Below are 25,073 nucleotides of genomic sequence, written 5' to 3' on the forward strand. Positions count from 1 at the left end.
ACAGGAAATCATTGTTACTGTTCCTGAATGAAGTGCAATATTTCAGATTAAGTAGCAGCTTTAATGTGGAAAAGGTGTTCTTGATCTATTATGTTCAGGAACAGGATATTTTCAGTGGTTAAGGAAATGACAGATCAACTCTGTAAAACTCCTGACTAGTTTAGGTGAAGGAAGATGCACCAATAGATAATGGATAGGATGTAACACTTGGGGCTCAGCCAGCTCGGGAGTTGACAGATTCCCATTTACAATTAATGATGTATGATTCGTGCAATTTCATTTACCGAAATAGAATCATGGATAAATGCCCAAAATAAATTTCTTAGCGCAAAATTATGGAACTTGCTGTATAGATGCTATTCATTTGTAAATGCCCACAAAGTATCTTGTTACCTATAGCTTTTCCAGCTTATTCCTTATTCCTTTGGGAACAGACCTATCACTCCTCCCTCCCCATCAACCTCAACATGGGTGTCCCCTCAGTGCTGTATGCTGAACCCATTGCTGTACACTATGCTTAGATATGACTGCAAGTCCAGACATCTGAATAATCGCATGAAGTTTGCTGATGACATTTCAGTGGTGGGGCTCACCACTAACAACGATGAGAAAACCTACGGAGATGAGGTGGAAGAGCTGTGGGTCTGGTGCCAGGCCAATGACCTCTTCCCTAATATCAACAAAGACAAAGGAGATGGTCATCAATTTCAGGAGAAGTCACACCACTCACGTTGCCATTTACATTGGCAGCACAGCAAGCACCCCCTGCATATCTCCCTCAAATTCACATGGTCTGAGAACACATCCTTCAATCAGGAATGCTCACCAGCGCCTCCACTTTCTGAGGAGGCTAAAGAGGGCTGGACTGTGCACGTCCATTCCCCTGTGATTCTAGAGATGCACATCCTGACGAGCTTCCTCGGTGCTCAGTACGGAAGCTGCACAGCAGCAGACAGGAAGGCTATACAATGGGTGGTCAAACCTGCCAGTGCGTCGCCGGTGCTGGCCTGCCTGCCAGTGTGTCACCGACACCAGTCTACCTGCCAGCAAGGACATGTCTTCAGAAAGATGCCAGAAAACGGGTGGTGACATCGTGAAGGATCCCACCAACTCCCCTACTACCTTATTATTTTGTCTGTCACCTTATATCCAGCCTAGCAACACTTTATGGACATACAATCAATCTATATACAAGCTATCTTGTGAATTTATACTTATTGTTATTATTATTGTGATTCTTTTGTGTTTATTTTGCACAATTATTTCATTCGCCTTTTCACTTGTGTGTTGGACATGACATTAAACCATCTTGAATCTGGGCAGTACGGACAGTTCTGTCATGATGTGAAATTACTTAAATGTCCTTCAAGTTTACGATTGGTTTTTTGTTAATTAATTTTGAAATTGGTTCTTCAGACTGTACTTAAATAACTTTTTTAACCTGTACACTGCCAGAGTGAGACTCGAGTCAAAATCTAGATGCTTATAGGAGGAGGGCTAAAGCTCATCAATTCTAAAATGCTACTTGATAATGAAACCTATTACTAGAGTGTTATTACCTTAAAAAGAAGTGTTTGCTACATAGCTCTTGAGTTCCTGCAAAAATGCAGGTAACATGCTGAAGTGGTCAAAGGAATGCTTTTGTTTTTAATCCAGCCTACGCTTATCTTGTCCTTATCTCAGCAATAATTCTATTCCTGGCCCCACTCTCTCCTTTTCTGGGCTCTCTCCACCCCAGATATACGTCATCTGAAGATGCAGTATGTTATGACAGAAACTGTCATTATAGTCTTTATTTTCCGAGAGGTGGCCATTTGCAACATGGAGACTCTAAGATGAGCCACATTAGTGTCATTTCCCAGACACTTTTTGCTCATTTCTGAAAGTACAATTGAATCCGTTGTATTTTCATCAGGAATCTTTGATCAAATACCATTGTGTGAAGGTTTTCTTTAACATTATATGTTGTATTTTGTTTATTTGCCTGGTCTGCGCCCTCTGCTTTTCAACACTTGCACCAATGATTCACAAAGTCCCGAACTTAGATACTTTATCAAATCTCCCTTTCAATTACTCCTCTAAGAACAACAACCCCAGTTTTTCCAATCTACCACTTTCTTCTTTCTACTTTCTAAGACTTTTGTAAACAATGATGCCCAGATTTGGGCACCAGTTTGACCCAGCATTCTACTTCATATAGGCTTGGCTTTATTTTTGTATTCTGTGCCTCTCTTGGGAGGAAAAACAGCAGTATATAAGCCTTTTTATTCCGTATCTTGGCTTTTTTTTTCACTTTAATGCCTGTGTACCATGAACACAAAATACTTCGGATCCTGCACCTGAATTAAACAACTTTATTCCTCTAACAAAATATGTCAGCTTTTCCTCTGTTAATTATCTGCCAAATGTCCAATTTGTACTCATGACTTAGTTTGGTCTCATGTTGTTCTTTGCTTGAAATGGATTGGTGTGTGTGTTTCTTCAATTAAGTCAAGGTTCACAGTGGCCAGTAAAACATCAAAGTTTTCAGCCTTGTACCTTGGAAGAAATCTGTAATAATCTGGAATGGTGATTATTTTAATATAGATGCTGATTGACTGCTTTATGTTTCTAACCTCACTTTTAAAATAAATCCTTAATTTACCTTCCCTTGGTAGGCAAAAGACTATGATTTGTATTTTCAGGCATAATAGCTACACCTGAAATGAGGAACTTTATTCTGATGAAATACCTGTTCAGGAGTTGGCTTAAAAATTAGTTTTAAAAAAAGAAAATTATCTTCAAAGTACTAAGTGAGACACAAGGGGGAAGAATGTAACAGACCTTTATCATGAAATCCTTTGTGCTCTGCAGTCTTCAGTTTTTTTTTGTGAAGTTGTAAGTTGTTTAAAATAGAGAACTTGATTGATGGAAGTGCTGCCACCAGCAAACTTTAAAATAAACTATTTTAGGTTTTGATTGTATCCAGTATGTACATTTTGCTTGTAATAAATTCTGCTTAATATTTTCGGGTTCAAGCATCCAGTCTAAATGTTGAACTGAATACACAGATGTTGTCATCAATGTTTATGAGTTTTACTTGAGTTCTTTTGATGCTGAAGACTGAACCTTCTGATGGGTCACAGAATACTCGGTTGTGTTTATTATACTGGTTTCTTAAAAGACATGTCTGTGGAAATGTGTATGCACTAGGGAAGGGTATCAAAAGATTATAATTGTGAACTCTTGTTAATCAGAGGATGGAGAACTGGAGATTAAATCTGTATCCTTCTGACTGGAGGGAGCTCGTTACTGAGCCAACATGGTACAGTAATGACAGGAAGTATTTTTTAAGCACAATCTTTTTATGGAACATTAAAGTGCCTAACAAATTGATTGAGGAAATTAACCCAACATGGCTCGTGTTTCTAATGATGTGTTTTATTTCAAGGCAACATTTTTAATTGCAAGTTTAAACTGTTATGATGAGAATAATCCGTATGGCTTGGTTTTTTTAAAACAAATATTCCCCTCAATTCTTGGATTTGATCTTAGTTTTACATAGCAATGTAAAATGAAGTACACTTGGAAACTACTTCCTCATTCTCAAATTTGCAAATAACATTAGACTTGGAAGCAGGGTGAACTTGGGGGGGCGGTGGCTGTAAACTTCAGGAAGATATTGATAGACTGAGGGGACCAACAGACACACAACAAGGTGAAGTTTACACTGGTAAAATCTGAAGGACTAAATTTTGGGAGTCTAAATGAGGGGCAGAATTCTAACAGAGATACAGTATTGGTTTGTGCTGTTTAACCCATGGCTAATTGCTTTAGTGGAGATGCATTCAATAGCCACTGTACCAGTGCTGGTGGGAGTGAATATCTAGATTGATGCCTGGCACTATGCCTGAATGTAAAGCTGTTGAATGTTGCTTTCTGGCAAATAAATCCCCAATGAATAGCCTTTTTATTGAAATTCTTGCAGACCTGCATTTTTCTCTCTGTGGCATCTTGCTCAAAAGATGCTGAGTTAATAATGTTTTACAGGTTTATTTTTTGATGAGATGTCAAGATAGATCCCAGTTTTGCATCTCATTGACAGGTGCCAACTCTGACAAAAGTGGTGCAGTGAGGATATGAACTTGCTTGTTGAGTGGGATGAATCTATGACCTTAAATCCGGGCAGGAGTGCTGTGCCGAAGTCATAGCATCAGTGTAAGGTTGCCATGAGAGAATGTGGCAGTGATTTATGTTGGTTTGCTTGAGTATATATGAATACAGTGTGCCAAAATAGTGCTTCATGCTATAAAGCACTCTGCTACTGTTGTGACTTTTGCCCCTGAATGAAGAAGCAAGAGGCAATACTGTAATCGTGGAAGATTCCAATCCACCTAAATCAGGAAAACTGCTGACAATGAAGAGGATGAATTCCTGAGCAGGTCACAGTTCAAGTTTGTCATTCAACTTAAATGCCACCAAATGAAACAATATTTCTGCAGACCATGGTGCACAGCACAGTACATACACATAACATAAAGGTAATATTACCACAAATAAATTGAAAATAAGGTGCATTTGCCAAAAGTAAACTGTTTACACTTCTGGCACTTCATGCATGATGAGATCTGGGTGGTGGCAGGAAATCCAGTGGGGGGTGGGGGAAGAAGCTTTTTCCAATCTTAACGGTTCTTACCCTAACACTACAGTACCTCCTGCCTGATGGTAGGCGGTCAAAGAGATTGCTGGACAGATGGGAGGGATCATAATTTCTGATGAATATATAGCCTTTTAATTGAAACTCTTGACAGCCCGGCGCGTTTCTCTCTGTGATGTCTCACTGAATGGGTGCTAAGCTGGAAATCTAGTGGCAAGTAACTTGAATCCTACCCAAAGATTATTCACCATCTATAAGACTCAGTCATTTGTGTGATGGAATACTCTCCACTTGCCTGGATGAGTGCAGCTCCAACAGCACTTGAAGCTCTGCTTCATACAGGATGTAACAGCTCACTTGGTAGGCACCCTATCCAGAATCATTCACTCCTGAAGCACAGTAGCGGCAGTCTGTACCCTCTGCCAGATCTACTGCTGCAACTTACCAAGAATCCTTAGGCAGGACTTTACAGATCCATGATCTCTACCAGCTTTTACAAAAGTGGCAGAAACGTGGGATCACACCAGCTCAAAGTTGCCCTCTAAGACGCACACCATCCTAACTTGCAAATCCATAGCTGTTCCTAGTCATTCCTGACTGTGATTAGGTCAAAATCCTAGTGGCAGGGTTGTGGATATCCATTGACTATTTAAAATAAAGAACAATATAGATTACTAGCACAGTATTGAGGCACTGACTGGGAGCTGGTCTATTTTGGAGCTAGAATGTACAATGAGAAAGGTTTAAAGTTATGAAGAGGCTTGGGCAAGTGAGAATGAGAGTTTTGCATTGTTAGAAAGTGATGTACAGTCTGAAACTTGGGTTTTCAAATTAAACAATGGAAACTGAAGTTTAGGGGTGGGATGGACTGTGGTAGCCTGGGGAAATAAGTTCAAGGGTGTAATATTGGACTGACAATGACTAGCATTTAAACTGATCACCTGCAAAGTATGTTTGATTTTAGAGCAGAAAAGTGCATTAGGAAAAAGCCCAACGATGAATTAAAGGAAAAAAAGTGAAGGTGTATTATTAAATCTGAAGGAAAGGTTTATAACATGACTGGAAAAAGACAGCATGCTGAAGAATGCAGTTTTTAAAAAAATTTAGCCAAGCATGACCGAAAATAAACAGCCTCAGGGCATGTGTGGATATCTTATAAACAAATGTGCACATTTGCATTGGGCCACAAGGAAATGGCAGAGGAATTGAATAAATGCCTTGTTTAACTACATAGGAGAAAACACAATCCTCCAGGAAGTTCATGGAGAAAGGGGTTTGGTGCAAATGAGAAAGGGAAAGAGATTAAAATTAGTAAATAAAAGTTCTTCAGAGAATTTGGCAAGCCTGAAAATTGATCAATCCCAAAGATCTAAACCAATATTTGATACGAAGTATCTTTCTCTCCTCTTTCCTCCACCCACTGACCGCAATTGAATCCTGCACTCAACAGATTCATGTATAGTACTTTTCAGATCTAGATTCTGAGAATGTGAACACTAGCAAGTCTGTATGACCTCACTGACCATCCCTATGCATCTTGTTCAAAAAAAAAGAGACATCTGCTCAGGAGGTGTACCGTGTGTTTTAGGGTGGGTATTGGTCTAGCTATCAATTGGTTGTAGCTTGCTGTGAAGGTTAGTGTCAGTTGGCTCAGGGGCGCGGTGAGCTTCTGTTGGATGTAATGGAAGTAGCTTTTCTACTCTCTTGTTTGGGTGTGCATTTTGAGTGGTTGAGTATACCTGGAATTGGAGCAAAGGTGGAATGGAGCTGACTTATTGTCACACCTGCCTGGAATGTCAAAGGTAAAATAGAGGAAGTCAGTTTTGTGCTTCAGTTCAGCCTAATTAAGCAAAAGGCCTCTGAACACTGCATTGTCAGCTATAATCATGTTTATCTGGATTTTGAGGTGGGACGAGAAAAAAATTAATTGCAAGATTATAGAGAGCGAAGTCTGATTTAGATACCATTTTATAAAAAGGAAGCGCAGAAATGATGGTCTGAATATCTGTGTTCTGCTCCATGATTCTTTAAAGTAATTGTGTGAAGATAATTTGTTGTATATCCTGTTATTGAAATGACACAATTGTCGAATACAATCTTTATAAATGAATCAGTGGGCCTATCCCTAAGGTGTACTCCAGGTTGTACTTCAACAGTGTTATGAGTCAGGCAGGGGAACTTGAACTAGGTGCAATAGAGACTTCAAGTGTGAAATTCAGGGAGATTTCAAAGGTCTGCATAACCATGCGAGTCTAAGCTAATTGGGGCTCAGTGACTACAAAATAGTTTTAATTTGCAAATATGTTCTTGAACTTGGAGAATTTGTTCAAAGTTCAAAATAAATTTATTAACAATGTACATATATTTATCTTTATTTATTGAGACAGTGTGGAGTAGAATCTTCGAACCACGTTGCCCAGCAATCCACCAATTTTAATCCTAGCCTAATCACGTGACAATTTGACAATGACTAATTAACTTACCAACTGGTACGTCTTTGGACTGTGGGAGGAAACTGGTGCACCTGGAGGAAATCCACACAGTCACGGAGAACATACAAACTCCTTGCAGGCAGCGGCAGGAATTGGACCCAGGTCACCTGGACTGTAAAGTGTTGTGCTAACCACGATACTACCGTGTCACTGTATACAGCTCTGAGATTCTTCTTCTTGTGGGCATACTCAATAAATCCACAATGGCAAAATAATCATAACAGAATTGGTGAAACACTGCACCAACTTGTTGTCATTCTTCGATGTTTTATCCACTATTTCCCAAATATTTGGCACATTGACAGCAGAGGCCAAAGGAACCTGAGATTTTTATTTCAAGGATGCCCCTTCACAGGTTTATATATTAAAAAAAAACCAGCAATGATTAGAGGATGGAATGTTGACTGTTTGATTTGCATGAAGTAATTCTCAACATCGAATTTTGCTTGCTGTCAAGGCATTTAAAAGAAGTTGACAGTTTTTTTTTGAGCAACATTCTATAATTTTAAATCAAGAGGTCCCTAAACTCAGACAATTGGGCAACAATTATCAGACTGCAGCAGAAGACCACAGTATGAAGTTGTGGTTCCCTTCTCCCTGTCTGATGGACCAGCACAAAAGCTGTTGATGGACACTGATATCAAAGAGCACACAATTATTTAACCATGAGGCAATGTACGCTGCAAGACCTGCAAAAACAATGAAGACATGAGGAATTCTGCAGATGCTGGAAATTCAAGCAACACACATCAAAGTTGCTGGTGAACGCAGCAGGCCAGGCAGCATCTGTAGGAAGAGGTACAGTCGACGTTTCAGGCCGAGACCCTTCGTCAGGACTAACTGAAGGAAGAGCTAGTTTCAGTTAGTCCTGACGAAGGGTCTCGGCCTGAAACGTCGACTGTACCTCTTCCTAGAGATGCTGCCTGGCCTGCTGCATTCACCAGCAACTTTGATGAGTGTTGTTAAAACAATGAAGACCTGAGTTAGAGTATAAACTTGCCTGAGTTGCTGATAGGGAGTGCAAAGCATCTAGCTTCCTTCTGGCCCGTAGTTACTAACTTGCTACCGTTGCTGGCCAACACCAACCCAACACCATTTCACTTTTGCCTGGTTGACAAAGGCCATTGTAAATGTCCTTTTGCTTTGGCAGTGGAGTGGTTTCTTTCCCCCCCCCCCAAATAAAAAATGCTTGAAATACTCAGCTGCCAGGAGGGTAGATGTGGAGAAAATAGAACAAGTGTTTCAGGTAATGACAAACAGAAATAAAGTTCAAAGTACATTTATTATCAAAGTATGTATGCTTTATACAACCTTGAGATTTACCTTCTTGCAGCCAGCCACAAAACAAAGAAACCCAATAGAACCCATTGAAACAAAAGTTCATCCAATGTGCAGAGAGGAAGAAACAAATCAGGTAAATAATAAAAGTATAGCATTCAGAGCTGAAGCTCACAAAAGTGAGTCTACAGCCAGGCATCACTACAGCTGATCATTAAAAACATTTGAAGTCTTCTAGCTTTCAGTCTATTGAAGGAATTATTCAACAAAAGCACCAAAGAATTTACTTGACACATTTTGCCTAATTGCCTATTGATTTTGGGCTTTTGAATAACATTTCCTGCAGAGTTAAGTTCCTGGAAAACCCTGAGGTGGTTTATTTGTGCAGACAGTTGTTCAGGGCCAAGCTAGTGTCCTGTATTTTATAGAATTAAAATATTTAAAGTGAAACTAAGTGACGAAAAGAAATCTAAAAGGGTGGCTGATGTACGACACTTCCTCCTGATTTGGAACAAGATTTCCATGAAGATTTAGCAACTGCTGGTGAGGTCATTGCATCTACGAACACTCACTGCTGATGGCTGTGGGTTTAAAGGACTCCCTGGCCACCAGCAGCTCTGTTTGGCATGAAACTGATGTTATGAGCAGCCAATCACAATATCCAGGAAACCAGAAGAATTTTGTTATTGGCTAAGAACCGTAAACATTTTGGTGTAATTACTCTTAAATCATTTTAAATTATTTTAGTATTTTTTTATGATGAAATCATTTCAGGAGATTAGAATAACAAGAGTTTATTAGAACCAAGTAGCTTATAACAGCATAAGGTTTTTCAAAACGCAAGGCTAGTGAACTAAAGTTTAGTTGGCAAACACTTGATCACAATTGTAATTTCAGAATCTCAGTGAACAGCTTGAGTTCATGTCATGCATTTATTGTAAAATTTGAGAGGTATAATTGAACAAAATTTGACACAATCCGTAAGTAGATAATACAGTGTGTTTTTTACTGGATGGCTTAAAGGAGACCTGAGAGAATTTGGGTCCTGGGTTGCTGGTGTGACCAGTGCCATTTTATGTTCTTCTTCATCCTCCGTGTTATACAAACGTTTGTACTTTGAAGTACTCCACTGCACACTCTCCCCGTCACCAAACAGTACACTTTCCTTACTACAGGAGGGCATCTTCTCTCTTCAGTTCTCCAAATCTCTCAATCTTTTTGTGTTCTTCAATCAGCCCTATATGTCTCCACATCCGGGGTTCCCTGCCCTCCACCATTATTTTGGGACTTCATTAATGGGACAACTTCTCAAAGTAATTGAGACTTATTGGATATCCATCTCAAGCAAGACTGTGAATGGGTTCTAAATGAACTATTTCACCATTCCTACCACCTTCCCCACACCCTCCCCCCCCCCCACAACTAAAGATAAGCACATAACTTTAATGTGTTTTAGTAGACTATTTGTTAGACTGTATTTTTCTTCGTGTTCTGGGGTCCAGTTTCCTTTCAAGGTTTATAAATGAAATCAAGTAAATGCTTGATCAATATTAACTACACAAAAATGTAACACACCTCGTGCCCTAGTTTATGTAGTTTATTTTGCTTGCAAGCCACTTAAACTGGGTTGCCTTTTCCCCTATCACTGCTTAACCCTCTTTGTCAACTTTACACCGTCTGTTCGATCAGCAATCAATGTTCCAGGTTATACTCAATTTCTCGTTGGCATTTCATGATGTGTGTTTGCTGGAGGTATTTATTCTGGCTATGAATGCTGGTAGAGGATATTGTTTCCAAAAAATAAATGGCTTAAACTCATGTTGCAGCACCAGTTTGTCTGCTTCATGTGCTCTTTACCACAAACCATTGCATCCTGTTGTGCTTTGCTTGCATGTATTTTTGCATTCCAGTACTTTTCTTTTCTCTCGTCTGTATTGGCCCATAGTTGAAATGGGAAGCACTGGATTTCCACAAAGTCAAGTAAATTAAACCAAATCTGATCAGAATGCAGTGAAAGATGCAGAAGTGTTAATTGATTTTCAATCTGTAAAGTATGAGCAGTCAAGTGCTAGTCCCTTGTGACAAGAACAGCTAATCTTGAGGCTATTAACTAGGGTGTTGAATACCACAAAGTTTGTAAAGTGCACTGCAAGATACATGTAGACCAAGGAGGGCTAGGGTGAAGTTTTTAAAAATAACCTTTCATAGTTCCATTCAGTTTGCACGTATTTGCAAACCTAATCTCAAATATTATTGAGCATGCCCGAGTTTTTTAAATGTAAATATGGTTTTGATAGAACATGGGATCATTGAGTTTTTGAAATTTTAAATCTTCTGCAAGAGTTGAAACTTGATGTATAACTTTTTAAATGGACATTTGTAAAGAAACTTAAAGAACACAAAGTTAGATCAGCTCTACAAAAGGCAGAAGTTTTCATTTGACTGAAATGAAAGCACCCAACTTATTGATCAATGTTATGACATTTTACTTGCATTGAGCAAGGTAAAATTAACAGAACTGCAGCTGCTGCGTGCGCCTACAGAAAGTATCGCATCATTGTCAAACGGTATAGATTGGGTCAATGCAAATAGGCTTTTTCCACTGAGGTTGGGTGGGACTACAACAAAAGGTCATAGGTCAAGGGTGAAAGGTGGAAAGTTTAAGGGAAAGATGAAGGGGAACTATTTCACTCAGAGGTAGATGAGAGTGGAAAGAGCTGCCAGCTCAAGTGGTGCATGTGAACATGATTTCAACATTTAGCAGATAGATACATGGATGGTAGGGGTATGGAGGCCGATGGTTCCAGTGCAGGTCAATGGGAGTAGGCATGTTAGTTTCAGCATGGACTAGGTGGGCTGGAGGGCCTGTTTTGAGCTGTACTAATCTGACTCTATGACTCATTGGAGAATGGGGTCTTTGATCCACTGTCTGTGCCAACCAACAAGCATCCATGTACATGGACCCCACTTTGCTGCTTGTATCCACATTAACGGCTCCTCCCTAAGATTCCTGTTCCATTCACCTATTTGGTTGTACAAATGGTCCTTAGAATCGTCACCAGCCACAAGTTACACCTGTTTGCATGATTCCTATACCAGCCCCATTTTATTGTTGTCAATTTCCCCCCCCCCAACCTTCCAGATTCTTCCATTCATTTATGCATTAGAGGCAATTCAGTAACAACTTCACCTACCAAGACAGATGTGTTTGAGACATAACCACAGGCAGAATGTGAAAGCTCCATCCCAACAGAACTAGAGGACGGGGTTGAACCTGGGTCTCTGGATTGTGACACAGCGGATCGACTGGCACGTCTTGGGCATGTAGGAGAAAATGAGCCGATTGGGCGAGTAGTGGTGAGCTGCTGATATGCACATTCTGCCATGTATTCAGGACTTGGCATTTTGTTTCAACTTGGATCTGCTGGACCTCTGAGTTCAATTCTGTGTTGCTGCAAGCTGATCCCAACCCCAAAGCTACACCTCCACCTTGGCGCTTTCACTGAACTCTGCCCTTGTGTGTGTTTAGAAACAGTACTGTTTCAACTAAAGCTCTGTTGTGGAGTTATTGTGTGAGTGTGTGTGTGTGATTTTGCTTGTTGCTACTCAAACAGAATTTTGCCATTGATGGTTTTTCTTCTGAAGCTTGGCCAAACTCCAGCCTAGCTGGCTAGGTTGGCACCAATTAGGCCTGTCACTTTGTCTTCGGAAGCTGTTGATGTGGAATGTTGCCAGTTTTTTGGACAGTTGTGGTTAAGGTTTGGCCAAATCCACTAAGAGCCTCTCAACAGTATTAGTGATTTCTTTCTTTTTAATCTGACAAGGACAAGATCATTTGTCATGCTTCCAAATCTATATTCACTTTCTTTTGTGTTAAGTCAAATACTTTTGTGGAGTCTTAGTCATTCTAAATCAGTTGAATATATTTTGTGTTGTAAAAAGTCCCATTTTTCTTGTTCTTAAGCCGCCATTGATTGAAGGCATGTAGAAACTGGCGCTTGTACCTTACCCATGTCGCCTTTTATCATTATTTTCATTGAGTGGAACCTCCTTGTCTTTTGCCAAGATTTGATTTCAAAACAAATTCCTGTTAACTCTTGAACCGTATGATCACTCCCACTGCTGCATAGCAACAGCTTTTACTCTCTGGCAGTCCCTTGTGCTTCTCCCAGATATAGAGGGCTTTTCTAGGGAGCCACTTACTTGTGGATGAGTCATTAGGAAAATGTTGATATTAAAAAGCAGTGCATGCCCAGGTATTTCAGCATCTGAAAAATATTGGTAACCGCCTCCCCCTCCCTCACAAAATATTGGTATAGACCAGTTGATTGAAGCTTCTCTAATTTTGCCAGCCACATAGTGTGTTTACTTTTTATTTATTTCATTTTCATTTTTCTTATGGTGTCAGAAGGTATTTGGCCCAGCAAGATTATTGGCCCTCAGCCAATGTCACTACCATGTTTTATTTCCCTGTAACACTTTCTGTCTCATTTTTGTCTGTTAACTGCAGCCCATTTAGAGTTGTACAGAATGGCAGTGTGCCCTTTGGTCCATCTGGTCCATGTTGACCAAGATTCCCTTCTAAGCTAGTCTCATTTTACCACGTTTGGCCCATTTTCCTATCCATGTACTTGTCCAAGTTACTTTCATGTGTTACTAATGGACGTACTTCAACCACTTTTTCTGGCAGCTCATTCCACATACGGACCAGCCTCTGGTGGAAAAAGTTGCCTTCAGGTACTCCCCTCATCTTAACACAACCCCTTCTAGTCCTTGATTCCCCAGTGCTGTGGGAGAAACTACCTCATGATTCAGTACACCAGCCTGCCAGCACCAATACTAAACTAGAGAAGGTGTAGAAGAGATTTACAAGGATGCTGCCTGGACTTGCAGGCCCACGTTACAGGGGTTACACTGGGTCTTTATTCCTTGGAGCATAGGAGTGTGAGAAGTGACTTCAAAAAATTTTTTTCAAATCATGTGGGACATGGATAAGGTGGATAAGTTGGTCTTCTTTCCCCTCAGGGTTGGGGAGTCCAAAATTAGAGGGTACAGCTACCCAGTAAGAGGGAAGAATTTGAAGAGACCTGAGAGGTAACTTTACAGAGTGCAATGAGTATCTGGAATGAGCCGCCTGAGGAAGTGGTCATCGTGGATACAAGTGCAACATTTAAGGGTCATTTGGATAGGTATGTGAAGGGGAAGGATGAGTGATTGTGGGACTGATGTGGGGAACTGAGACAAGCATGGAGGATACTGTGGTTGGCATAGACTAGTAGGCCAAAGGACCAGTTTCTCTGCTGCCTGATTCCAGAGGAAGTTGACAGAGCTCCATTGACCTATCACCCAACATGCCTTTGGGATCTGGGAGGAAACTGGAGCACTTGGGGATGTGCATGCATTCATGGACAATTTGCAGATTCTTCACAGACAGCATCCAATATCAGCATTGAATTTGTCAGTGCTATCTCAGCGGTAAACTTTAATCTCCTTCAGCCATTGCGCTTGGTATAATCATCTACCTTTCCTGAGTCTCAGAATATTGTTGGCTTCAGGCTTTCACCTAAATTGCCTTCCGCATCTCCTAGTCACTTTATTTGTTTCTTGTAGTGCTGCCTGAACTCTTTGTTTTGGATACTTCATTTATATTACATGAATCATTATCTGAATAGTAAACCTTCCATTTCCCAATCAACATAAATATGTTTCTGTGGTCCTTTATCAGATGAGTTTATGGGTTGCTTTATTTTTTGTTCCAAGATTAAATCCTTTGGTTAACTTTGTACAACTACAGTTGTCAATTGTGGGCTGAGATCTATCTGGGTCTCTGCTGTTTACTATTGCAAAATGAGATGGTTTCCTAGTTATTTGTAATTAACTCTGATATTGGCAATTGCTTCCTGAAGTACTGTGCCCTTCCCATCATTCTGTTCCCTCATGAACTCCAGTCAAGGTTCTGAGATGCCTGAGTAACTTAAATCTGCCTGTGAAGTGTTTCCAGTATTGTACAAGAAATAAGACATTCAGGAATGTTGCTTGAAGTTGGAACGGTTCTGTAAATTGAGTCAGTCCATTTGGGACCTAGGACAACTTCCTTTGTTATACGGTGGAGCAGGTATATTTTATCACACAAGGCTGTTGCACACCAGCTACATTTTCTTGGCAGAGTGAGGCCTTAATGCATTGACAAACAGGAGTAAGACAAGTTATAGATGAAGCACAGGCTTAACACATGGGTACATTTCTCAGTCTTTGCTTTAATCACATGCAGATGAACTCTCCCTCTCAATTTCTTCCCCTTTTTCCCCCGTTTTAAAAAAAAAAGTTCAAAACAGCAAAGAATCCATAATTTTGAGAAGGCAGGACTTGAGCTAAGAATGAAATCAACGTCGACTGTGTTTGACCATTTGAGTTCAAAATTATTGCTGCATACTGTGGTTCTTCAAGGGTTAATGGAAGCCCAGAGCTTTAAGCTGAGAGATGCTGTTAGTCAGATGGGTTTGGTTCAAATTCTTGCCTAATTGACTTCAATAGGGTTGGACATTTTTTTTTCGCACATGAATAATTTGTGGTGTAGATGTCAATATTTGTTAATGTTGGAGTCGTTTTGATGATAATTTGTGATATTTTTCCCATGAGTTATAAGACCTGAAAAGAATGATGGCGGAGAAACTAAAATTATCTTTGGATGTAAAAATATTCTACTTAAGTGTAAAACTAAATTTCAATTCATTATTAAACAGTGAAAATTAAATGAATGGCTACTCTGCCCGAAACATTCATTTCCATGGATGCTGCCTGACCTGCTGAGTTCCTCCAGCATTTTGTGTGTCTGTTGCTCAGGGCTACTTTGCTGTGCAGGACTGATTAGGCTGAAACCCCAGGAACCTGAAATTTCAGAGTAATTTTACGTAAATGGGTAGGAACCTGAACATTTCATCAGCAGTTTTGTGCAATGCAACAGGAAGTAGCGTATGTGTTTGCTGCTTTGAATACAGCTCTGTTCCCTTTCCTGCTCTGGGAGTTGCATAGTGATGCTTATTCTCTGGAGCCGGTGGAGCCCAGCGTTTGACAGTGCTTAATTTTGTAGGAAACATCACTACCCAAACATGGCAGGCACATATTTGAAGTTTAAACCAGCTGAAGGAGACCTTGAGCAGCCACATATTTCTGGAATTGTTTTGCCGATCTGCCAATACCTGAGAGGTTAACTCATTTGTATTCTGAAAAAGTACGTGACTGAGCCAAGCTTTTACTGCACTTTCCAGTCTGGGTTTTAATTTCCAGCATACGCAGTTCCCTTGGCATGATCAAAAATATTCTCTGAACTAAAGATACTTATACTTTATTGTCGCCAAACAATTGATACTAGAGCGTACAATCATCACAGCGATATTTGATTCTGCTCTTTGTGCTCCCTGGAGTACAAATCGATAGTAAATATTAAAATTTAAATTATAAATCATAAATAGAAAATAGAAAAGGAAAAGTAAGGTAGTGCAAAAAAACCGAGAGGCAGGTCTGGATATTTGGAGGGTACGGCCCAGATCCGGGTCAGGATCCGTTCAGCAGTCTTATCACAGTTGGAAAGAAGCTGTTCCCAAATCTGGCTGTACAAGTCTTCAAGCTCCTGAGCCTTCTCCCGAAGGGAAGGGGGACGAAAAGTGTGTTGGCTGGGTGGGTCATGTCCTTGATTATCCTGGCAGCACTGCTCCAACAGCGTGTGGTGTAAAGTGAGTCCACGGATGGAAGATTGGTTTGTGTGATGTGCTGGACTGTGTTCACGATCTTCTGCAGCTTCTTCCGGTCTTGGACAGGACAACTTCCATACCAAGTTGTGATGCACCCCAGAAGAATGCTTTCTGCGGTGCATCTATAAAAATTAGTGAGAGTTTTAGGGGACAGGCCAAATTTCCTTAGCTTCCTCAGGAAGTAAAGGTGCTGGTGGGCCTTCTTGGCAGTGGACTCTGCTTGGTTGGACCAAGTCAGGTCACTTGTGATATTGACCCCGAGGAACTTAAAGCTTCTGACCTGTTCCACTTGTGCACCACTGATGTAAATTGGGTTGTGTGGGCCGTTACTCCTTCTGAAGTCAACAGCCAGTTCCTTCGTCTTGCTGACATTGAGGGGTAGGTTATTGTCTTTGCACCATGCCATCAGGTTCTTAATTTCCTCTCTGTACTCAAACTCATCATTACCCGAGATACGGCCTACAATTGTTGTGTCATCAGCAAACTTAGATATTGAGTTTGATGGAAACTTGGCATCATAATCATGGGTGTACAGTGAGTACAGCAGGGGGCTGAGTACACAGCCTTGTGGGGCATTGGTGCTCAGAGTGATTGTAGAGGAGAACTTGTCCCCTATTTTTACAGCCTGGGTCCTGTGTGTGAAGATCCAGCTGCAGATCTGAATGCTAAGGCCCAGGTTCTGGAGTTTAGGAATCAGTTTATTTGGAATGATGGTATTAAAGGCAGAGCTGTAGTCAATGAAAGATGTTCCATTCACTTAAATTTGTCAAGTTCTAATTTCATAATTAGCATTTAAAGATTTTTGTCCCATTATATGTTTGAGACCGAAAACTGGCAGAAATCAGGACAGTCTTCTGATGAGTTTTCTTGATTTGCTATAACTATTTTATGTTAACTAAATTTGTACTGTCCTTTAAAAGTGAAATGTAATCTTTTGATATCTGGCTATTATTCCGTGGTCACTTTTTCAGATTTGTGTCTACAGTTTTCTCTGGTAAGCATTCAGTAAACTATAGTATATCAACTACAGTAGTTGTGGTTTTTTGAAGGCTGTCTGTATTGGTAAGATTATGCTTGCCCCATACAGTCTTTCTCTTGCTACCTTTTCCCCAGGTGCTTGTCTTTGAAGGTCATGACGCTTATTGGAACCAAAGTCCAAAGACACCAGGAGTTCCCTTACCCAGACCACCATTTGTAATTGTTGAGTTTCCCCTCAGAAGGTCATTCTTTGTACAAAGGTAATTGGAATTGCCAGTCAGCAGCTGCAGTGAAGTCAATTCACTTTTATTCCTTGTTCTGCCAACGTTGTATGAAGTTGACATTTTTCCTCCATGATCAAAAGCACATTGTTGTCATCTGAACTTGGTAACTCGTCACCAGCTGCATTTATCTGCATAGCTTTGCTCATACAAAAAGGCATACTTATTCAGTGCACTCCAACTTCTGTGTCCATCCTTGGGTTTCCATCATGCATTGTATTCTGAAATTCCAATAATAAACTACTTTTCTTGGGGACATGAAGCTTTGAAGAGTAAAAGAATCTGATAAGGTGGACTAAATCTAATTCTGTCAACCACACAAGAGTCTGAGGCGTAACCAGGATGTTAGAGAAGAGGTTATTGGCCCTAGAGAATGGGAAAGTACTTGATTCACCTTGATCGGTGCTTGCTTTACTATCAGCATTTACTAAACAGAGATGCTGGCAGCTGGTGCACAAATCATCAGAGCTAAGCTTCTTAAGAAATTGTTTTGGAAAATGCATCATAATTTGCTATGTATGATGTGCACAAAAGCATTACATGTGTGTAGTGTTGATAGAGATTGCCCCTTTGGGGTATAAGACTCTTAACAACTTGGCAGCTCAGTAAGACCACAGCATAGATGAGGAGCATAGACCAAAGGGACAGAGTGCCTCTGCAGAGGGGTATACATGGAGCTAGGAAGCAGCAGACAAAATCAGAACTAGTTTGAGGGCTTGTAAGTGAGCAAAGCTGCCGTTGTATGATACAGTGAATTGAAATTATTTGATCACTGTTCACTTTATAGAGGTGTGTTTAGTCATGGTCATTGACAAATTAAATAATTACAAAGTGAATTACTTTGTTTTATTTTGGTTTTGTTTGACTTTAAGATGACATTTAAAATTTCTCATTTCTGTATCTATTTTGTCCTGTGAGCAGTTCCTGCAGACAGTTTCTAGATTGGAGGTTTATTGATTCAGGTAGTCCTGATTATGGTGATGGTGTGTGCTCTGAAATTGCTTTTGGCATACCAGAAGGAAATATGAATTCGCTTTTGCTATCTGGTAGTCAATTGAAAGTCTGAGTTTGTGTACTGTGTTGGAGATGACCAACTTTGGTTGTGAAGGTTGTTAAGTATTCTATCATTACTGTAGAGGCAGATATGATCACCAATTCACTGAGATGTCAGAGGCTGTGAGAGAATATGTACCAGAATAAGGAATCAGTACCTAGACACCGTGGGTTGGAGATGATCAGGAAATGTCCTGCAATAGTTTAGTTTCTTTTTTATTGTACTTAATATATGTTGAAATGAATAAAATGGTTTCACATTACTGTGTCTCAAATAGTTTTGAAAAAATGTCATTTTAAAATTTCCGTTGTCCTGTGGAGACATTTTGGCTGGATTCATTTGTGAGCAAGCATTTTTCTAACTTGTTCAGGCAGGCAATAAAGAAGTGGAATAGAAAATGCTACTCAGTATTATAAATTTCTGAGTAGCATAAAATGAAGTAAGTAATGCTAGTGTGCAGACTGCTGAAGTTACTGTTATCTAGTCACCTGTTCTGGCTTGAAAACCAATCTACTTGACAGGCAAACTTTCCATAACTAATCCTTTTGTGCAGCGTAAAGGTGGCTGTTGTTTTGTCCCCACATCTAGGAAAAAAATGCTGCATTTATGCTTTAGTTGTCAGAATTAACAAGTTAGGATTTGACTTCGAAAGCATTGTTTCCATGATTGGTTCAGGTACTCTTCAGTAGTTTCATTCTAACCAAAAGTTCAAAGTAAATTTGTCTCTTCCCAAAAAAGTTGACTGTTTATTCATTTCCATAGATGCTGCCTGACCTATTTTGTTCCTCCAGAATTTTGTGTGCGTGTATAGCTTTGGATTTCCAGCATCTTCAGCGTTCCTCATGTTAACAAAGTAAATTTGTTATCAAAGTACATGTATGTCATCATGTAAAACCCTGAGATTCTTTTTCTTGTGGGCATACACAGTAAATCCAAAAATCATGATCCTAAATAGAATCAATGAAAGACAACATCCAATAGGATGAACAAGCCACCGATGTGCAAATACAAAAGACAAAAAAAAGATAATACCTGTAAATAAATAAGCAATGAATATGGAGAACCTTAAGTGAGTCCGTAGGTTGTGGGAAAAGTTCAGTAATGGGGTGTGAAATTGAGTGAAGGTATTCCCACTGGTTCAGAAGCCTGATGGTTAATGGGTCCTCTTCCATCCAATTTAGATTTGCTGAGTTACAGAGTACATGCAGTTTCTTTTTCAACATGTGTGTAATGTTTAATTGCAATATATTTACCAGTTGCTTGAGAGATTTGACATCTTCTTTGGCTTTTTAAAAAAATGATCCCAAATGGTTCTTCACTTGTAATGAAGTAGATGTGCGGAACAATGAAGCCTTATCACTAAAAGGCAAGCAGCAAAGCAGCCAACATGCTTGAATGGAATTAATTTTGAACAAATTATATTCAATTGTAGTCTGAGATTAGCTGGAAAAACCTGGTTTTCTGGTGAGTGTGATGTAACCTATAGGCGTGTCACTTTAAGATTACACATCCATTTAATCTTTAGTCTCTTAAAATGTTCTATCCAGTTTAGCAATGTTGTCTTCTGATATTGTTGTTAAAGAATTAGCTAAAAATGAATTAATTTACTAAAACACGAGATAGTATGCAGGTGCTGGAAATCTAGAGCAGAACACACAGGTGCTGGAGGAACCCCACAGGACTGAAAGGTTTCTGCATGAAACGTAGACTGTTTTATTCTTCTCCATAGATGCTGCCTGACCTGCTGAAAACATTCAGCATTCTGTGAAATCACTGAAGTTATCTTTTTGTTTTTGGGCGTATAAATGAGCTGAAATTCTTTTTGCAAAATACTGCATTAGTATTTAACATCCTTAGTCATTTCCCTCTTTTTTTTTAAATGAAGGACTAGCCTTGCTATCTTCTGACCTGGTTTGACACATGCACAAACTAATCTTGGAGAAACCACACTCTGTAGTTGAACATTCAAAAGTGAGTAGCAGTGTATGTATTTTGTGCTTGCCTTCCTATCTGGTGAAGTTGCAAGGTCTCGATCATATGGAATGGATCGCGTGCAATAACCATGCTCTGCATTCTGGGGTAGCAGACTGGAATGTTGTGCATTGATAATAAATTGAAGTAGAGTTTTTTTCAATTTTTTATGTGCTAGAACCATAATTTAATAATCTTGGTGTGTAATTGAAAAGGTTGATATTTTCTTCTGACACTATATATATGAAGTCATAATGGAGGGGGTAGAAAACAATTGTCACTTCACAAGCATGTAATTATTGATCAAAAACCAATGCTAGAAAAACTCGATGGGGGGGGGGGTGGTCAAGTCGCATCTCATGCAGGAATTCAGTCCAAAATGTTGATTTAAGCCATTTTTTTCTCCACAGAATCTGCTTGAATTCTTCCAGCTTAGTGTGTTTTTTTTTTCATTCCACGTTCCAGCATTTGCAGTGTCTTCATTTAATTATTGATAACTCATTTGGCAATGAACTGCGTGGAAATATGTTCCTATCAATCTTGTTGTCAGTAATGGATAACTGTACTGCATGAGCAACTTGAACTCAAAATGTCATGCACAAATTCAGTTGCTACTGATACAAAACCTTTTTAATGTTTAAGAGTAACTGCTTAATGTTTAACAGTAAGGTTCCAGAATGTAACATTGTTTTCTTTGGGATGGGTATAGAGTGGGGTGGAGATTGGATTAAAAAAAAGTGGAGCTATTTAATAGAGATCTCTTTTCACCTGGACCTATTGCAAAACTGGAAAGAGTTCATTGGTTTAAAAGTTAGTAAATATTATATTTTTCACTGTGTATATACAAGATATAGCCATTATGTTCAAGACAGTGGAGGACTGGAAGATAACTTGTTCAGAATCACTCTGGCTTGTATGAAGTCTTACATTGTCCATTTATTGCTGGAATTGACTTGCATATTGGACTTGCATTGACTGTTACGGTGGTGCAGAAGCTAACTGATCTCCCCAGTATTCATAGCCTGGTGTTCAAAGTAGATTGTAGGATAGAACAAAGCTAGCAGTTGTGAAGAAGTGGCTTCCATGGGAAATGCAGGAATGGTCTACAATTGCAAATACAGAGTACAGTACTAGTGTGAAATGTCTCTTTGATGTGCTTCCAAACAGCTGTATGGCCAGGACATGAAAAGAAGGACCTAAGAATTTACCAGCGGCAGTCTGGGCAGTAGAAACACCTATGTGAGACTATTGCTTATTGACTTCTATTCTGCCTTCAATATTACAATTCCAAGCAAATTCCTCTCCAAGTAAGACTCAATATCTCTCTTTGTAGCTGATTCTTTGACTTCTGACCAATAGATCATGACCGGTAAGGTTAAGCAGCAATGCCATGATGATTATCCTTAACACAGGTGCCCCATAAGAGTCTGTCTTCCACCCCTACTCTATTCCCTATACACTCAAAACTGGCAGATTCTGCTAACGTCACCTACAACTGTTCCCATGATGCCACGGTTGTGGGCCGTATCTGGGGAAAAAAAGACAATGAGTCAGAGGACAGGATAGAGATAGAGAGCCTAGTAAAGTGTTGTCATGACAACAATCTTTCCCTCAGTGTCGGCAAAACAAAAAGGCTGGAGATTGACTTCAAGAAGAGGGGGAGGGAGAATGGTGGTGTTACATGTTCCTGTTTGCTAAGGTCCTGATGGTTGAGGTCTTCCAAGTTCTTCGGAGTGAACATTACCGACAGCTTGTCCTGGTCCAGCCATCTTGATGCACACCAGCCCCTCTATTTGCTCGGGAATTTTGGCATGTCCCCTGTGAACCATACCAATGTTTTATTGATGCATCAGAGAAGGTATTCTATCTCAGGCTTTTCCTGGTAGGTAGGTTTTAAGAAAATTTCTGCATTGTCAGGTCAATTATCTTAAAGGTATTAATTGTTCCAGTGAAGGCTACATTATCCACAATACTTATCTCATTTAAGGAAGGTGTAGTCTGCTAGTAGAGAAAGCTGTCAATCTGTTGACCAGTGTTTAGTTTTAAATTAAGGTGACTGGCACTGGTCTTGCTTTCTGTCAGCAGCATGGTATGGTGACCGCTCTGCTCTGACTGCACAAGGCTGCAGAGAAGTGGGTGCAGTTTAGTGCAAGATGGAAAAGGAGCTCATCTTCCATGGATTCTGTCTTCACTTCTCACTGCCTTGCTAAAGCAACCAGGATAGTCTGAGAGCCCACCCACTCTGGACACCCTCTCAACTCTCTCCTACCATCCCCCATTGGGCAGAAGAATCAGAAGCCTGATAGTATGTAACACCAGGCTCAAAGATGGCTTCTACCTCACTGTTTTCAGACTATTGAAATGTACTTTGTGGTGAACTTGCACCTTATTGTCTACCTGTCCTGCACTTTCTCTGCACTCAGTTCCTTGTACTACTAAAGTGTACTGTTGTGATGAATTGACACATATGAATGATAAGCAAGATGTGTTTTTCACTCTACCTCAGTGCATATGACCACAATAAATCAATTTGCCAATGTAAACACCACTTAAGTTGTCCAGCACGGTTGATATGTGTGAGTGAATATTTGAAGCCAGCAAGCAATTGAAAGACTGAAGTGTTCCTTTCAAGAAAAATCTTGAGGAAAAGTATTCTTGGAGTTTGCATAAAGAGGACGTGTCTTCCTCTTTCTACAAGCCCTGTCCACCCTTTTCAGTATTGTTTTGCAGTACCAGTTATGTGAAGCAATATAAATTCAGTATAACGTAGCATAAAAATCGGCATTTATTCTGAACAGTTAGGCAGTTGATGCAGATGCAGCTGACGTGCAGATTTGAAGTGAATGGTGTCAGTGGTATGTGAAATATTTTTCCAATTACCTAACGTTGTCCCATGAGCATAATATTTTTAAAAGTGAAAACAAAGCTTTGTAGAACACTGAATCAAAAACATGTTGATTCAAATGCTGTTCTTTTGATTGCCTTGATATTCACTTGTTTCAAATAATGCTTGTTATTATTGTTATATTAAACCAAACAATTAAAATCGGGTGTTCAGGATGCATTTTCTAATACTGTTTTCCATTCTAGCTTTTCCTAAATTAACATGTCATATGTTACTTGAGTTTAAAACCTTACCAAAGCTCTTCACGAGAAAATTAATTCTCCTGCCAATGTTCTTCAGGGTTCTGAAACCGCCCCAGAATATTTGGTGTGAAATTAATAATCTCCAGGTACGAAGCCTTACAAAGTCCACTTTGTCTTACAGAGTTTAATCATGACGACGAAGCGTAATTTGTTTGGACGACTGGTGCCATGTCGCTGTCTCCGGGGTGAAGAGGAAGCAGTCACTGTGTTGGATTATTCTCACTGCAGTTTGGAGCAAGTACCCAAAGAAATCTTCCCTTTCGATAAGACTTTGGAAGAACTTTATTTAGATGCTAACCAGATTGAAGAACTTCCAAAGGTGGGAAACTCTCTCTTCAGGAAAACCTCATTTTTGGGTCCAGTGTAATCAGTTTTTAAAATCCTAATTAATTTCCCTCAAACGACACATGAATCAGGAGTGCTGATTTATTTTGTCTCTGTACTTTACCCTGACCCAGGTGTTGTTTTATGTGATATTTCTTATTGCATTTGACAAATCAGTGTATCAGAAATCATATTACCTGATGGGTTGTGTAAGTTAAGGCTACAAAAAACAAAACTGAATTTTATAGCAGAAAGACGATGCAGTATATGCCAGAAATGTGGGATAAAAATAGTCTCAGTACTCTAGCTAACTTGCATTTAACTTGAACATAGTATCAGATTTAAATAATGGCAAAATCACATTGGCTGGAACTGGGGGAATCTGGCAGCGATCGCTGGAGGCGGGTCATCCCAGACGGGGGGGCGACGTCAGTGCAACTGTTTTCGGGCCAGTCTCCAAGGCCGAGAACTGTCAGCTCGTCATCGCTGATCTGTTAATTTGGGCTACATGAAGAGTGTGGGGGAGCTGCTTGGTTGCGTTTGTAACTCCCTGCGCTCTGTCAGTGCGTGGTAAAGGATCTGGATATCGTTTCCCAGTGTTGGTTGACGTCTGGTGCAAGTATCCATTACAAAACGAGTGCCAAGAACAAAAGGGCCTCAGGATCTTCCGCTGAAATTCATCAGCACTGAGTGTACCACTATAAATTATTTGGGGACATCGAGAATCTGCCGACAACAGATTTCTGGAGCAATGACAAAAAAAAGTGCTAGTGGAACTAGAGGGTCAGGCAGCATTTCTGGAAAGAAATGGACAAATCGGTGTTTTGGGTTGAGATGTTTTCAAGACAGGAAAGGCGAGAGGTAGCTGGTATAAAAGGGTGGGAGGAGGGGTGCAGCAGGAGCTGGTGGCTGATGGGAGAATCCAGGTGAGGGATTAGGATGGCAGTGAGTGGGAATGATGCAAAAATCTGGGAGGTGATGGGCGGATGTGATAGAAGGCTGAAGGAGCTGGAATCCAATAGAGGACAGCAGACCATGGTATACTGAGAAAGGCAGCCAGAGGGAGGAATGTGTGGGTGGTAGGGAAATCAAGAGTGCAGGGAAGTGGGTAAGAAAAGTTAAACCCCAGCCTGTTATGGGTCTCACCAGTGTAGAGGAGGC

At 40.1% G+C, this 25,073-nt stretch overlaps 1 protein-coding gene across 6 annotated transcripts in view; it reads left to right on the forward strand.

Annotated features, from left to right (window-relative positions):
- erbin (erbb2 interacting protein) overlaps nt 1-25,073 on the forward strand; it is a 226,031-nt gene that overhangs the window by 63,815 nt on the left and 137,143 nt on the right. For 4 of the 6 annotated variants that reach the window (XM_072257788.1, XM_072257790.1, XM_072257789.1 and 1 more), the window contains one exon: nt 23,710-23,907. In XM_072257788.1, coding sequence (XP_072113889.1) covers nt 23,719-23,907 — 189 coding nt within the window. In that variant the 5' untranslated portion in view covers nt 23,710-23,718. Of the gene's footprint in view, nt 1-23,273; nt 23,297-23,709; nt 23,908-25,073 lie in introns of those variants that run through there. The other 2 variants (XM_072257786.1, XM_072257791.1) reach the window with 1 other exon arrangement.

This window comes from Mobula birostris, chromosome 5 (assembly GCF_030028105.1).
Source record: "Mobula birostris isolate sMobBir1 chromosome 5, sMobBir1.hap1, whole genome shotgun sequence".
NCBI lineage: Eukaryota > Metazoa > Chordata > Chondrichthyes > Myliobatiformes > Myliobatidae > Mobula > Mobula birostris.